Here is a 16,597-nt window from a genome sequence, read left to right as displayed (position 1 = left end):
AACTCCTCTCTTTATTGTTATAATCAGATAGTTACAGATGTAAAATTGCTGGGATGTCAAAGAATCCATTATGACATCATAAGAGTCCTTTGATGAAAATGTGGTTTAAGTGGAAACACTGTGTAAACTATTTCACATGAAGAAATATATTTCAAAAATTCCACTAGTTATGCAACCACACTTATGATGGGGTTTTGCGTGTGTTGTACATCTATACATCTGTGCCGATGTATGGATATATATATACACATGAAAAAAAATTATCTGCACATGTCTGGAAATTATAGTTAAATTAATAAAAGTAAATTGAATCACCGGTGTTTATAGCAGGATAACAGTCCTTTTAAAATGACAGGATTCAAAATAAATGCCCGTTGAAAATGTAGTATCCAAATAGTCCCAGAAACTATACAATGTAGCTGGTTAGATCCAGCAAATAGGATGTCATGTCTATAATCTGATCAAGAATACCTGCCCTTGTCACTCTTCGGATGTTTCTATCCACTTGTTCACACTGGGGGCCAAGATATCCTTTTTTACACAAGCACTTATTGGGTCTTACACAGACACCTCCATGTCGACATGCTGGATCACATTTTGCTGTGGGGGGGAAAAAGTATTCTAATTCATGTTGAGAATCTTATTAAGAAATAGAAAAATCAAAGGCATGCACATGACATGAGAGCTACTTCGCGCCAGTGACTGTGATGATAAGAAAAAAAAATTAAAAGTATGGAGTATGAAGGAGTTAATGTCCCCAAAGACCAAACTGGTGCTAAAAAAAAGTTGCAGAATGGATACCCAGAACTATGAAGGAAATAAATACTGTTTTCATGCTTCTAAGAGGACCTCACAAGTAATGGATTGAGAATATAAATAGCTATTTGATTTATGGCAAAATTTTCAAAAGTGTTTAATTGACTTAGGCTCCTCGGTCTCTTTTTAAAAAGTGAGTTAGGCACTTGGAAATCTAGGGTTCAGGTTTATAAAGGTATTTAGGCATTGTTCTCCCTGGCTTAGGTACCTAAATCTCATTTTCAAAAGTTACTTGGCACCTAAGTCCCATTGACTTTCAGTGAGACTTAGGCATCTATGTCAGTTAGACATTACAATGCTGAGCAAAGCAACACCTAAATACCTTTAAAAATCTGGCCCAAAGTCACTTTTAAAAATGGGACTTAAATTCCTAAGTCATTAGGTCCACATTTTAAAAGATATTTAGGTCTTGCAGTGCTCCTCATAGCAACACTTAACTGATTTAGGAGCTTAAATCTCTTTCTTAAAAGTGGGGATTTAGTCATTTAGCAGCTTAAATCCCATTGACAGTCAATCCCTAAATATCTTGAAAAATTTGGGCCTTAGGCACTTAGTGTCGCTTTAAAAGATCCCTGAAAATTTACCACTGCAATTCTTTATTACTCAATTACTCAGAATTTCCAGAGAATTTTTAACTGTAAATATTATATTGAGTTCTAACTAATATTAGCCAAACCAACAATAAGTAACTGCAATTGTGTAACTTTTTTTAGCCCTTTGTTTGGGATGGGCAGTATTATGATGAAAATATTCAGCTGTTTTGTGTCATGATGATGCCACCCTGATGATATTTAATGATGTCTAAGACAAAATAGATGTGTAAAAACTCAGGTCTCTTGGTTTTCATTAATAATTTCTATTTTTCACTATAAGCCCCTCTTAGAACCAGATTGACACACAATTATTTACTTTTATTATTTAGAATATGTTAGTGGCACAAGGTCCCATCCAGAGATCTGAGCACCATTGCTAAGTGTAGTCTGACATGTAGTAAAGAGAGAATCCTTGCTCTTTCCTAAGTTGCAAGTACTGGACTATATCAGATCATCCTACAGCCAACCTGTGAGAAGGGGAGAGATGATTAAGCACTCCATTAGATTCACATCGGAGTGCTTCTTCCTGGAGCTCCCCTTGGGTAGGGAAAGTGGAAGGGGTACTGTCCAGAGTACAGACTTGCAGATTTTAGGGCTTCTGTGCAGAGGGTCTGCCCTTTTGTGCTGCTCTATGGGATTCTCTTCCCATCTAGTGCTGTGCTGCCATCATCTGTCTTACTTGCTTTTTATTGTATACCCACATCCTTGTCTGAGCCATCATCAGCTCAGACATCAGCTCAGCTCTGGGATTAGGGTTTGTTCATTAACTTTTGCTTCCTTTGATGACACACCCAGAGCAAAGTACTGGGTCCCAGAAAAAAGTTGGAACATAGATTTAAAAAAAAAAGAAGGCTTGGCAACAATTTGATGGATTTAAGATATGTAAGTGTTTATAACCCAGAGAATTTTCCCAGTGGATTATAAACATTTTACAATTATCAGTTATATCTTGTGCTGAAATATTTATCAAATTCTCTTTAATCAACACATTAACTAGAGTCACAGTATCTTATAGGGAAAAATAAAATAAAAATGCAAAGGCATTTTAAATAAAAGAGCACATCAAACTGGCTGACTTTAAAGTATGCAAAAGAATAATTGTAGGGACAGATCCTGCAGCCCCTTCTCAGCAGGTAACTCTTATTTTAGTCAGTGGTAATTCTATGTTGGGGGAGACTGCAGGTTCAGGTTTTTCAAGGTACTGTATTTAGTTGCCTCATTCCCTTTGATTTCAGTGAGAATAAGGCACCTAACTGTCTCTTGAAATCTGATTCCTGATTTATATTACTAGAATTTCCTTTGTATTTTACAACATGGTTGAAAGGTAAAATAGAAGTATATTGTAGTCTATAATGTTATTGCCGTTAATTAATGGAACTCTGCATGCTCTACTTAAGGATTTCACATTGTAGCCTTAAATATTACTTATTGTAGATCTTTCATCTAGTCTTCTACTTCACCCATCACCATGGTATCAAAGCGCCTGTTTGTTCTGTGCTTCTAGAAGCTACAGTAAATTTGCTTTATCAAAGATTTTATCTCAGCAAGTCATTAAAGCCAATTTTTGGGGTAGGTAATTGCTATTTTCACTCATTGCCATGAACCTAAATACTAACCAGTTCTGCAGAATTCTCCTTCCCAGCCTTGATTACAGCAGCATTTTCCCGTTGGAGTGCAGTGCCCATTCCGACAATGTCTTGAGCATTCAGACGTCAATATCTGTGCAGACTGAGCTGTTCTTTTGCATTCTTCAGGGACTAAAGGTCTGTAGAAAAATATACGAGCCAATTACTTATTTAAAAATCAGGGTCAAGGGGAGAGAATGCTTTCACACGTGAAATAAAAAAAACTTGCTTTTTTCTCTATTTCCTCTAAAGAAAGCTGTTTAAAATGGCCCATATAGAAAAGCGTTCCGTTTTGTATAGAAAACATGTGAATACTGTAAGTGAAAACAAATCTCTTTTCACATAAAAGGATTATAAGAATACTGTCAGCTGAAATCTTTTAAAGACCTTATCATGAATCATATAATTCCTTTTCCTGCATTCAGACTGTCATTGTTGACAGTGAACATGGAATGCAAACTGTACTTTTTTCTTAATAAAGGCATGCTCCTTTTCTCATTGGTAACTGTCACAGTTTCAGGATAAAGTCGCCTGTATTCCCCCTCCACGGTCCTTCAAGGGTACCCACTTAGGATTTGCGGATCCCAGTTATCACCTCTCTTGGGTGACTTGTCTCTCTCTCTCTCTCCTGCCCAGCCGCTGCACAGCTCCCTGCCTTTCACTGTGATATTCCCAGCAAGCCAGTCTGCCTGAAGGCCAGCCCCTGTGCTTTGTTTTCTTCCTGAGGGCTATGATCACTGTAATGCCAGCAGTTACCATACAGCTCTTTCTAAACAAGCACATTTATTCTTAAGGTAAAAACTTTACATAGAAAGCATATAAAACAATTCAAGTTCCTATGCACATGCTAAAAGCTTGCTAGAGGTCATCCATCAGTCTTACTGGGCCATAATAGGCCAAGTCTTTCCAACCCTTTCATAAGGGTTGGTGGCTCCTGGGACAGAAGGTCCTGTCCATCTGCTGGATCAGAAAGAAGGCCCTGAGTTAGTTGAAACACAGTCTTTTGATACCATAAGCCATTTCTTTGTCTATTGGTTTCTGGAAAAAAGCAGTTTGAACTAGGATATGCAAGACTCCTACAGGGTTGGTACCTCGTGGGAGGTGTTTACAATCTGAGTGATTCACTGTAATCACCTCTCCCCCGTTCTTAGTTCCTAGAGGAGCTGTGGCAACTCTCTCTCTAGGAATTGCATTCAGTCCCTGGCACGCAGTAATACATAAGCTATTAATACTCTTAACACAATATGGTCTCCAAAGATATTGCATCTGGTTGCAATATCTGTCACATATACCAATACAGGTTTTGCCAGATTGGGAGCAAGATTGGGTTCTAAGGGAATAGTCTTTTTCTCATAACCATCATTCAAAGAAGGATGACACATTTTATGTTCTTAGCAAAATACAGTACAATGCATCTTTGTATGCAGTGTTGATAGAGCCGTGTCAGTCCCAGGATATTAGAGTGAAAAGGTGGGTGAGGTAATATCTTCTATTGGACCAATCTCTCTTCTGTTCTCTCACCAACAATAAATATTGCCTCACCCACCTTCTCTCTAACGCATCATTTCATACAAACTGTCTTCTAAGGTATTATTCAGAATTAAACAATATGTATTGAAACCACATATGAAGGTAGCACAGAACACCAATGCTATGAGAGATGAACTGCCTCCTGATGGAGCTCCCTGGTGGAGCTCAAGAATTTGATTTTATCTTAAAAGGCCCTAAATAATTTTGCAACTGTTTAGCTAAGAGGCTGCCTCTCTCCCTGGGCCTGTACTGCCACTACTGAGATCAGCAGCAGTGCTTAAGTGAGCTAAACATCCTCTGTACTGGAATTCACTTTCCATGCTTAGTCTGTTGAAGCCTGGTATTCTTTCACATGCACTGCAGAGTTCGTGTCTCAGAGCCATTTGGGGAAATTGGGGTCCATAAGAGGAGGAGCTGGAGGCTGAATGATGATTTAACTAGGGTCCCATAATATGGCAGGGTTAGTGATTTTCATTTTTGTGGGACTGTCTTTGATTTGGAACAATTGTATTTATTTAATATATATTTTACAAAGTATTTTATTGAACACTTTAAGTTTTTTATTATGTGGTTTAAATTTTAGGAGCTGCCTAGATTTCTGAATAGATACTTGACAAATCAAGACAATTTACACTTTAATAATAATGGGTGAGGAGCAGAGAAAAAAGTATAGGAAAGGGACAAAAGGGATTTTTGGACAGAACTTGAAAGAGATTAAGGGATTTTAGAAGATTCTCACCAACAGTGAGAATAAAATAATAGTTGTGTGGAGGGAAAGAGAAAGCTGCTGCTAGGCAAGTGTATGGAGTTGGAAGGGCAGTAGAGAGAAATAAGGTAGGCTGGAGGGCTAAAAAAATTTAGAACAATTCTGAACTGGATGTTGAAATGAATCAAAAGGCAGTGAAGTTCAAGGAGATTCAAGTAGGGGAGACACCTAGAGAAAACTCCATAATATGGTGGAAAGAGGGAAGCATATGGGGGGGAGGGGGCAGGATTTATAGATTGAGTGTGGAACAGCTGGATCTTTAGGAGGTGAGGGAATTGGAGGGAATACAAAGTTAGTGGTGGTTTTGGTAAGGGATGAGGAAGATGGTGGAGTCTGGTGAGGAATATCACATATATTGCCAACTAAGGCAGAACATTTAAAAAGCAGGTTAGACAACACCTGTCAGGGATGGTCTAGATAATACTTATTCCTGCCATGAGTGCAGGGGACTGGACTAGATGACCTCTCGAATTCCCTTCCAGTCCTATGAGTCTATGATTTTTAAGGGAGCCCCTTATTAAAATTTTGGCATCACATAACTGTCATAGAAGCACAGTAGTTAAAGGCCCATTAGTTCATCATATACATTGCCATGCCAGTCCAAGATTGCACACTTTTAGCTCACTATTACATGTCTAAAGCAATGGGGTTTCTATCACTTGTCCTTTTTTAGATGTTTTAGCCAAGATCCTATAGTGCCAGCCTTTACAGGGTGCAAAGATATATTTTACACAAAAATACTGAATATTTAAAGTAAGAGTGATAACTAAAGGTTATTTTATTACTCAGTAGGAAATTATATAGACAATAATGGGATGTTAATGAATTTAATTAGGGCAGAGGTACCAAAGATATATAACTACAATAGCTTTCTGTGTCTTTACTCTTTTCCTCTTCTTCCTGATTAACAGTATATCTTGTTGAAACCTTAAAATTCCACTGGTCCTGCTTTTCTGTGTCTCGTCTGTTCAGGAACTTGGTGTTATTCAATGGAAGTCACCCAGCAGGACTATGTGGACTTTTCTTCTAGGTGCTCAGATACTCCAGGCTAGAATGTCTCTGCCTCCTGTTTCTGTTGGCTTTTCTTTTAGCTAAGTGCCTGGTTTCTGATTTTTACCTGCAGAGAGCACTCTGAATGGCGGTATTTTATGTCATATATTATGACTCGTACAGCCATTTTGCAACATCTAGCAAAATCACTGCCGCATTCTACAACTTCCATTTGACACTCCAGATTTTTTTTGCCTTGTGCATTCATAATGAAATCAAACTTTGCTGTAGTTTTGATACCAGTGTAAATGGAGAGTATACCTTGAGGGATGTCGAGTTCAATTGACAGAAAGAATTTACTGCTGAGCACCAATATTTCTTGCAGGATTCTGTATGTCATAGGTTTTATGTAATGTAATTTTTCTGCCAGCTTCTAGATAGAGGTATTTTAGATGCTCAATGGCACTCAATATTTACAAAAGCACAGAATATGTTCTGCACTAAAGAAATTACTGTACTGCTTTCTGCAGTAGCCATGGCCACCATATGTTTTTTTAGAAAAATATATTTCTACATGACTTTAATTCAAACAGCATGCAATTCAGGGAATCCATTATTTATTTATCACTCTGGCAACTAATAAGTCTTATAAGAACATAATATTCATCACACAATACATTAAAAAGTCCTACAGGATATAGATTCAGTGGAATCTTTTCCAGTGATAAAGCAAACCAAGCTGCAGAATTTTCTATTAATTATACAGTTCAAGTATAGTTATTTATTATTTATTAAATATGGTTTTAATTTTAATTTGGGAGTAACTGTAACTATAGATCTGCTCACATGTCATATGGCCTCAAACATCCATTTCATTGATATGTTTTGTTTATAAAATTCCATGCACAATCACAGGCATCTTGTGAAACATGTACATCTAAGCCTTTTGCTTTTCTTGTCAAAGAACAGATGGAACCCACCACCTGTATAACGAATAGCATAATTTCATAGGAAATGCAGGCGTGACTGTATGCATATAGACCCATATTATTGTCATATCCTTAATTTTTCAGTTGCCTCTGTGTTTTTAGTTTAAATAATCAGCTTTAACATTGTATTAGTATCAATTTTTGCATTTTATTTCCTAGTATTTTTCTTGAGAGAATCACTAAGAAACTTTCATTTGAATGTTTGATCTCTTATCGTACATTCATGGTGTACCTTTGTGTTTATTTGAGCTATATTGTGACCCACGCTAAGAAACTTTCAGGTGCCTTAAAGAGAGTATGCACTCGATGGATTGGGACTAAATGAGTGTTTGGCAGCTGAGTGAGGTGGATTTGTTAATCAAAATTTGGGCCATAAGGGGAGGAGATCCGAAAGTGGTGCCAGTGGTGGGGAAGGCATTTCCATACATGTCGCTCGCTGGAAACTTGGTGAGTGGGTCTGGTCATCAGGGAAGAATTTAGCAGCTGGGGGTTGGTAGGATTCTCACTGAAAGAGTTTAATTTCTGAGACAGCCATAGGCTTGCTACTAAAATGGGTAAGTTGATTGTTGGAATGGGAGCCTGGATGGGACTGGTTGTATAGCAAAATTACTTAGATTAGTGAAGACTGTAAGGAACTCCCAAAGGATCTAAAAAGCTAGGTAAATGGGTAGCATGATGGCAAATGAAATTCAATGTTGGCAAATATAAGATAATGCATGTTGGAAGAAATAACTTGAGCTCCTCATACACATTCTTGGGTTTTAAATTAGGAAAAAGAACATGGTAGTTTTTGGACAGCTCAATGAAAACTCTGCTGAATCAAAAACAAGTAATATGCTAGGATGCATAGGGAATAGGATGGAAAACAGTATTGAAAATGTTATAGTGTTCTATAAATCAGTGCTATGTCCTTATTCTGAATACTGACTTCTACTCTAGTTGCCCTATCTAAAAAAATAAAATAAAAAGTAATAGTGTGGAGCCTGATGCTGAAAACTATTTCAAGGACTGGAACAATATTCATGTGTGGAGAAAATGAAAAGATGAGGACTGTTTTGAGAGGGAACATGAGGGAACTATACAAAATGGGCCTGTACGGACAGGGTAAATTGAGCACTCCCGTTGGCTGTTTCTCATAGTGTCAAAAGAAGGGGGATTCAAGGGAAAAAATTAAACTGGTAAAAGTAAATATTTTTTTGTACAATGTACAGTTAGCCTAGTGGCAATCATTTCAACAGGTTATCATTGAAGTCTGAGCTCAGTAGGATTTTAAACAAGGATTAGGTATTTATATGGATAATGGCAATCATAGTAATAAAATATAGTAGGATGCATTGAGTATCAGGTTGCAGTTCAATAAAGTCCCTTTTCTGAGTAGAAGTGCATTTTAAGGACATAATATTAAACAAAAGCATAATTTGTGGTGGCAGGAAGAGAGGTGATAAAGGAAAATCTGCTAGTACACAGGCAGGGCCTAGGTAGAGAGACTTCCCATAGCCTCTTTGTAATGTGCTTAATTTCAGATAGACACAGTGTGCCAAATTTTCCAAAGGTGTCTCAAAATTGTGTGCCTGAATGTCTGGCTTCCATGTATGAATGAATCATGTAAAAATGAAGATGTGCTGAGTTATCTGAAAAATATTTTGAAGTAAAGATTGACCTTACAAATGATAGAAACTGAACCCAGAACTTTTATTTGTGAAAATATTCATGAATTGATTTTTTTTTATTTAATCAAACAGCTTGATCTATGTTAGCACTGGTAGGTAAGTTCTGTCTTCTTAGTATTCTACTAATGTGGTGGAAATCATGTATTTTATATCAACTTAAGCCTGTTTGATCACTTACGCAATTTCAAATATTTCTCTCTGCTGTTGACACTTGTGAATAAAACTCTGATTTTTTATTCTAATATTAATTATCAATAAGCTGTACTTGTAACGCTTCATCAATATTGATTACATCATTAGTTACTTGGGCTGGAGTGGAAGGGAAGATGGCAAAATTCGGGTTGGCAAAGAGCCCAGTGACCAGATTGATTAAAAAGGCAGGTGAAACAAAACCCTCTGATGATTGTTGAGTTGTATATGAAAAATCTTACTAATACTCCTTATGTATATTATGGTAGAGCCCAAAAGCATTCCTCAAGATCAGAGCACTGCTAAACGTGTACATAAAGTGAGAGTTCCTGCCCCACAGAACTTACAATTTATGATTCTCAGATCTTTAAGGGCAGAATGTTTTCAGGCACAGAACAATTGTTTTGAACTGGATCCCACAAAGGTAAAATTAGTCCTGAATCTGACTGAGGGCCTGATCATGCCAACACTTAAGCATGTTGTAATTTTGCTCACATGGGTAGTTCTTCTGTGACTCCTGACATAGAACATGGAGGATGGGGCAGATGTGGAGAATAGATGGGGCTCCATAAAGTTATTGACCTACTGTCCCTTCTTGGACTCAGGACCAGATTAAGGTCAGTGACTTCATGTATGTATCACCTACATCTCCACAATCTCCAAGTTGCAGTACATGGCAGCTGTAGCCATAGAGTTGCTCACTATCCACATGATGTTCTGTGGGAAAGAGTCTTTCACTCCTCCCATTAATCCCTATAAAACACTCAAGTGCACAGCTCAGTAACCTGATCGTGTGTAGGATTTGGCCCCTAGGAAGTCAACCAAAAAAGCTGCTGCTAATTACTATGTAACTAGAATTGTTCAGACTCTATATCTTAAAGAACTATTCATATAAACAGTACAGTATTAGATATCTTGCTTGTTAAAGTATACATTCATGAATCTGTGTAATCATTGTAGATATATGGAGCATAGAATAAAAGCTGCATTTGGTCTCGGGGTACTCATTGTCTTATAAAGGTCTGACATACTCAGCAAATTGAGACATCAGGATAGTAAAATAATTTACATATGCATTACTGTACTAGGAATAGAAGAGTAACCTCTGTTATTATTTAATGGAAGTTAAGGAATACAAATATAAGCCAGGTTTTAATAAATTAAAATTCACATTAAAATCTTTCATTTCATGGCATCTTTAATAAATCTCTTGATAGTTCCACCACATGCAGAACGTGAGTGACTTAATTGCAATGTGTGTTGCTATTCTATTCAGGTACACATGGAGCAATACAATTTAGGAGGCAAAATTCAGCTTTCATGTAATTCCACTGAAGTGAATGCAGTGCCATCAAGGCTGAATTTGGCACAATATTTTTAAAATGCTTGGTGAGTAAAACAACCAAAAGATGTCTCTTTGTTTGTTCTAGGAATAGGGCATACCCATGCAAATCCTGACTCTGATGTCAAAGGGTTTCACTGCTATGTGGATAGGAGAATATTTCACTTCCCCAAAATATTAGATTTAGTTATTAAAATGATAGACAAACACACATTAATGCAAAAAGTATCTTAACTTTGCTTTTTTCTAGGGCAAATTGCAAGTGAAAATAAGTTTGTTTCATTATAATTTACTACTTGCCACAGAATAAATATTGCATCTCTTCAGGTACAGTTTCTAAAATAAAAATATACCTTAAGTACTGGGAGACATGCCAGAAGCTCGTTACTTGTCTCCAGATTTACTACATGGGAATAATATGGAAAAAAACCTCACTGTTCTTAGATTTAAACTCAGCAACCTATAAAATTTATTCTTATATGGTATACTCGTTCATGACCTCTAGTCTTAAGAAATTCTGTCATGTTTGAAAACTAGTCCCTAGTGGAGCCTGTATCAATGTTAATAGCTAAGAGGTCAATGCAACTGCTAAACAGTTTGTATTACTGTCAGGGTGGTCATGAAAACAACACCTGCTGCATGAGCACTTGGCAGCTGGGTCAACAGGCACTGTGGGAATTTATCAATTTAGGGGGCCACTTGCATAACACTTTGACTGATGAATTGGCAAAGACTGGCTTACTGGACTAAAGCTGCTCTATTATGTATGACTTTCTTTGGGATGGCAGAGGAATTGGCTTCCTGCAGGCTTCAGAAAATAGTCAAAAGATAAACTGAACTGTTTTTTCCTTATAAAGTGATAAAAAGTGAAAGCTCCTTAATACCCAATGTTAGAAACAGTAAGAAAATGAAAACAAAACCGTTACAGTCAGTGGATTGTGCTGTGATTAAAAAAAAAACCCTCAGTTTTTCCATAGTGGTTACAAAGGACTTTTTGTGGTGTACTTCTGTAAAGTGAAACTCTCTAGGCTGGTATTTACTAAGAGCTTTAATTTCTCTTTAGTGTCTCTTATGGGAATAGTAACTGCATGTGGCTAGGTAAATGAGATAAGAATTTTGCATTCTAAGACTAAACTAAATATAATTAGACATTAATTCTGACTTTCCATTCTCTTAAATGACTTAGAGGGATAGTAACTTTTTGGATAGAAGGAGATTGTATGGCCCACCTGGGTGGGTTCACCAATAAAATGGCTCATTTTGTTGACAGCTTTAATAAGTGCTTTCAGAGTATATGTCTGAACTATCAAACATGGACTTTTTTTTTTGGAGAATGGGTCTAATACTGTATTTCTATTCTCATTTCTCATTAACCAAAATCTTCATGAATGCTACATTTAAATATTATTTTTACATTTTTCTGAAAATGGCAAATGCCTGACATATGAGACAGTTGTATTAAAAGATATAACAGCTGAAGTTCTTTGGAACAGCGTTCACCTTAGCTTCAAATCACCTGAATGACATAAAGCGCCCCAGACACAAGCCTTTGTTTGGAATAAATTCATTTGTAAATATTCTTCTGATATCATAAATCCCAGAAGAGTGTCAAAAAGGAATGCTAAACTGAATGGAACATGTTTGTAGGGTTAAGCAAGTTTGGAGCTCAGTCCAACTCAAAACAACTCCTGCCTGCCCAAAGATGCTTTGCAGACATGTTGTAGTCCAGAACTGTGAAGACTAATCATAATGTATGGGGAAGTATTCTACCTTGAAAGTCCATGGAGCACCTGATTAGGTATTAGATATTGCCCTCTTTTTCAAAAATAAACAGGGACTAAGGAATTGCTATACTAGATCAGAACAATTGTCTGTCTAGTTGAATCGTGTATCAGACTGTGCCAAATACTGGATGATTCAGAGGAAGGAATGGATTTCCTTAAATGGATTTCCATACCTATGTCTGGCGAGTTTCTTTCTAACCCTAGGCAATGTTTGATTTAGGTCCTGAAGCATAAGAACTTAAGGCTTTGTCTGCACTAACACTTTTGTCGGCAAAACTTTTGTCGGTCAGGGATGTGAAAAAAACAGTCCCCTGACCAATATAAGTTTCACCAACAAAAGTACTGGTGTGGACAGCACTATATTGGCAGGAGATGATCTCCCACCGCACAGCTACTGCCGCTCATTGGGTGTGGTTAAATTATGCCAGCGGGAGAGCTCTCTCCTGCCAGCATAGAGCAGCTACGCAGGAGACCTCACAGCAGCTCAGCTGCAGGGGTACAGCTCTGCTGCTGTAAGGTCCATAGTGTAGACATAGCCTAAGAGTTGTTTTCTCTCTCTCTCTCTTTGTGGGGGGAGGAGTGATGGGCAGGCAGTATCCTTAACTAGCGTAGTGATGATGATGATACCTACAAAAAATTTGACAGTGATTGGGGTGAGAGCACTGCCATTCTTGCTGACCAATATGGCCTCATAGTTTCCTTGTACTCCAGTTTGTCTCCATCTGTTGTCACTTGTCTTCTACTTAGATTATAAAGTCTTTGGGGCGGGGTGTTTTTTGTTCTGTGTTTGTACAGCGCCTAGCACAATGGGGTCCTGGTCCATGACTATGATAATACAAATAATGTTATCTCTATACATGTTTGTTTGCTCTTTTGAATCCTGCTCTGTGCCTCAACAATATCTTTGGTAGTGGGTTCTATAGGTTAATTATGCATTGTGTAAAATAAACAAAAGTCCTTTTATCAGTTGTAAATGTATTGCCTTTCAGTTTATTTTAATTGACTGTCTCTTGGTTATTGTAATATGAGGGCAAAGGGCAGTGCCCAAATGACCTACCACAAACCATTCTTTATTTTATATATCTCACTATTTCACCTTTTATTAATCTTGTATCCACATCAAATAGTGGGTTTTTTACATCCTCTCTTTATATGTGGAAGTCTTTCTATATGTCTGACCATTTTCATTGCCCTTCTATCATAGCCACTCATCACAATGGTTTCAGAGCACTTTCCACAATTTAACGTATTAATTTTTAATTGTTAATTATTATTTTATTAGTAGTAGTAGTAGTATTGTGGTAGTGCCTATGAGTCTCTGTGATGGATTAGGACCACATAGTGCTAGATGTTGTACAAGCACAGAACATGTTTAAAGATGTTTTAATTCAACTGTCCATAATGATGTCTGCTTCTTCCCTTGAGTTAGTTAATTTGAAACCATCAACATGTGAACATAGTTCAAATGATTCCTTCCAATGTGTTTTATCTAGCACTTGTCATTTGCCATTGTGCTGACCAAGCACTACTTTCTTAGGTCCCTCCGGAATTTCTCCTTATTTTCTCTGTTGTTGCTTAACCTAAATAACTTTGTCCTCCAGAAATGTTGCCACTTCGCTGTTGACCCCTTTTCCCAGATAATAAATAAACAGTGCAGCTTTACTATGGGTCTTTGGGACATCCCACCACTGACTTCTGTTCATACTGAAAATGTATGCATTTATTCCTACTCCTTATTTTCTATCTTTTCATCAAGTCATAATCCATGACAACACTTAACTTCTCATATCATGGCAACATATTTTCCTTAATACCCTCTAATTCTAATAGGTTGGAGAGGCATAGTTTTCTTTTCTAGGAAATTCTGTCTTTAATTACTGTTTTAACTAATATACCTGATGCTGAAGTTTTACTTTTCTGTAAATGCTAGGATCATTCTCCTCTTCCTGTAAGCATGAAGAAAGCACAACATTAGCTATGATACCTTCCAGTTGCTGATATTAGTGACAAGTAAATCTTTGGATCCTATTATCTCTTGACAAGTGCCATTTTAATAAGATTTTTTTAAAATTGCCTGTCTCCTTCCTTTTTGTATGGGCGCAGATATGCCTGACTCTGATATAGTATACATCCATACTGATAAGTAATATTGACCTGCTGTCATTTCAAAGCAGAATAGATCACAGTGGACTAGGAAACTTTTAGGGTACTGTAGTACGATTCACACAGACAGTTAATGTGCAGCATGCTAGCACTGTAGATTTACACCCAGCGTATCATATGCTAACCGTTCATCTAAACAAGCCTAATTATGATTGTGTGCCTATTTTTATATATCTTCTTTATCTGAAATCCTAATATCTTATTGGATGCCTCAGCCTCAACCCATCCTTCTTCTAGCAGAGCTGGGATTACTGACCTTTTCTTTCCTATTAGATACCTAGTGTATCTTCTGATATTGACATCTTCACCAGAAGATTCTGCCCAACTGGTGTGCAGCTCAGCATCTGTCAGCTTTCCTCTGATTAGAAGTTTAATTTTACCCGTCTTTATTTTCCTTGCCAGCAGTCTGGTTCCATTTTAATTATCTCTTCCATATTAGCCTCTCCCTTCCCTAGTGCCTACAATGTGACCATCTCCTCTGTACACATAATCTCATTTGCACAATGAGCTGCTGTAGTTCCCCCTGTCTAGCACATGGAACCAGAGGCATGCGAGAGAAAGATACCTTAGAGCCCTGGACTTAAGCCTTCCTAATAATCCAACGTTGACTTCCGGAACTAATCTTGTACACCTCCTTGTGTCATTTATACCAGTATATGCCACTGCCACAGGCTCCTCCTCGTCCTTCTAGAAGTTTGTCTAGATGTGTCAGGAAATCTGCACAACACTGCGGGCCTAGCAGGCAACTCTCCAAATGGTTCTCATTGTCTCCGCATACCCAGCTAACAATATTTGACAATAGAATCCTCGATACTCATTGCATGTCTCTTTGCTGTGTTCCCCAGTCTGTGAGGAGTACCTACTCAGTCTCTTCTATCAGAAATAGAGAGTGGACTGTCTATTGCACTTGCAGCCTTTTCCCTTGTGACACTAATTTTGTAAGCTGAAGGATTGTGGCTTCAGGTTCTTTCTGCCTGAAGTGGCCTCTGCCTAGCAAGTTTGCTATGTTGCCATCCCAGCACAGGCTTACGTCTTCTGCACAGACACACAATCACCAAACCTCACTCAGGACTCACTAACTTCAACCAAAAGAGACCACTTCAAATAGATCAGATAGAATAACTACACTCTCAGGTCCTGTTACTGTAAGTTGAATTATCTGATACCTTAATTCTGAATGAACTATCTCTGATTTCACTCAGCCTGACTGCCATGTAAGACAATCATACTCTAGAAAGTGAGGTCAGAAGACTCCATTGGATATGTTGCTGGATTTTCTCCACACATCCTAATGCGAGGGTGGTTTCTTCTGCTGTTGACTAAACAATCAATTGTGGAAGAATTTTAAAGAGACCACATGGCTTGAGGTTTTGAAGTGGGGCTTTGCAATGGTTGATACTGTAAATTTGTTTGTGAGGTCACAGTGGTGGGGAAAAATTTTATTTGCCAGATGGGGTGGTTATATAATGACTTCCAATTATGGTTAGCAGAGATAAAACCTCAGATCTCCTCCATATTCAAACTCTGAACCTCTACCACTTGGGCTAAAAGAGTAACTTCATTAGTTGGTAGCAGTAGCAGGTAGTTTTGTGGATCTGCTGCTAGGAATGGGGAACAGAACACATTCCCCCTGGCAGAGGAAGCTTATTCTGCGTGTCTGAGTTACTCCTTTGTAGCCAACACTCACCATTTGGCTATGTTTGTCCATGTGGAATGTTCTCACTGAGCTGATAAACAAAGCTGCTACTTGCTCCATGTTCACATGTCTCCTGAGACCCACTACTACCAAGGTGCTGACAAGAAACAGCTGATAGATAATTGCAAGATTGAGGGTAACTAGGATAGTCTGTATATCTAACATCTCTTTCACAGCACTGTATTGTGAAACGTATTATTGAGAGGCAACCATCTTGACAACTTTATTTGTACGGTATGGTCATTTGCCTTACACTTCATCTTTGTTTTCTTTTTTAGACTTAAAACTCTTCGGACATGGATTACACTTTTGTGTGTGTGTGTCTGTAAAGCAGCTAGCACAGAGTGGGCACTATCAGAAACAAATGATAAATGATATTTGTATGGAGATGAAAATGTATATCCTGAATGATGCATTAGACATTAAATTTTTCAAAGGCTTTGA

The 16,597-nt window shown here is 37.7% G+C and overlaps 1 protein-coding gene across 1 annotated transcript in view; it reads right to left on the bottom strand.

Moving 5' to 3' along the window:
- Positions 1–406: 406 nt before the first annotated feature.
- HHIP (hedgehog interacting protein) overlaps positions 407–16,597 on the bottom strand; it is a 93,145-nt gene continuing 76,954 nt past the window's right edge. Inside the window, exons 12-13 of the mRNA XM_065405342.1 lie at positions 3,026–3,174; positions 407–600 (exon numbers count right to left, since the gene is read on the bottom strand). Of these exons, the coding sequence (XP_065261414.1) occupies positions 407–600; positions 3,026–3,174 (343 nt within the window). The remainder of the gene's footprint in view (positions 601–3,025; positions 3,175–16,597) is intronic.

The sequence above is a fragment of the Emys orbicularis genome, chromosome 5, assembly GCF_028017835.1.
Source record: "Emys orbicularis isolate rEmyOrb1 chromosome 5, rEmyOrb1.hap1, whole genome shotgun sequence".
Taxonomy (NCBI): domain Eukaryota; kingdom Metazoa; phylum Chordata; order Testudines; family Emydidae; genus Emys; species Emys orbicularis.
The sequence above is the reverse complement of the archived record's forward strand: the minus strand, read 5'-3'. Positions and strand labels throughout refer to the sequence as shown.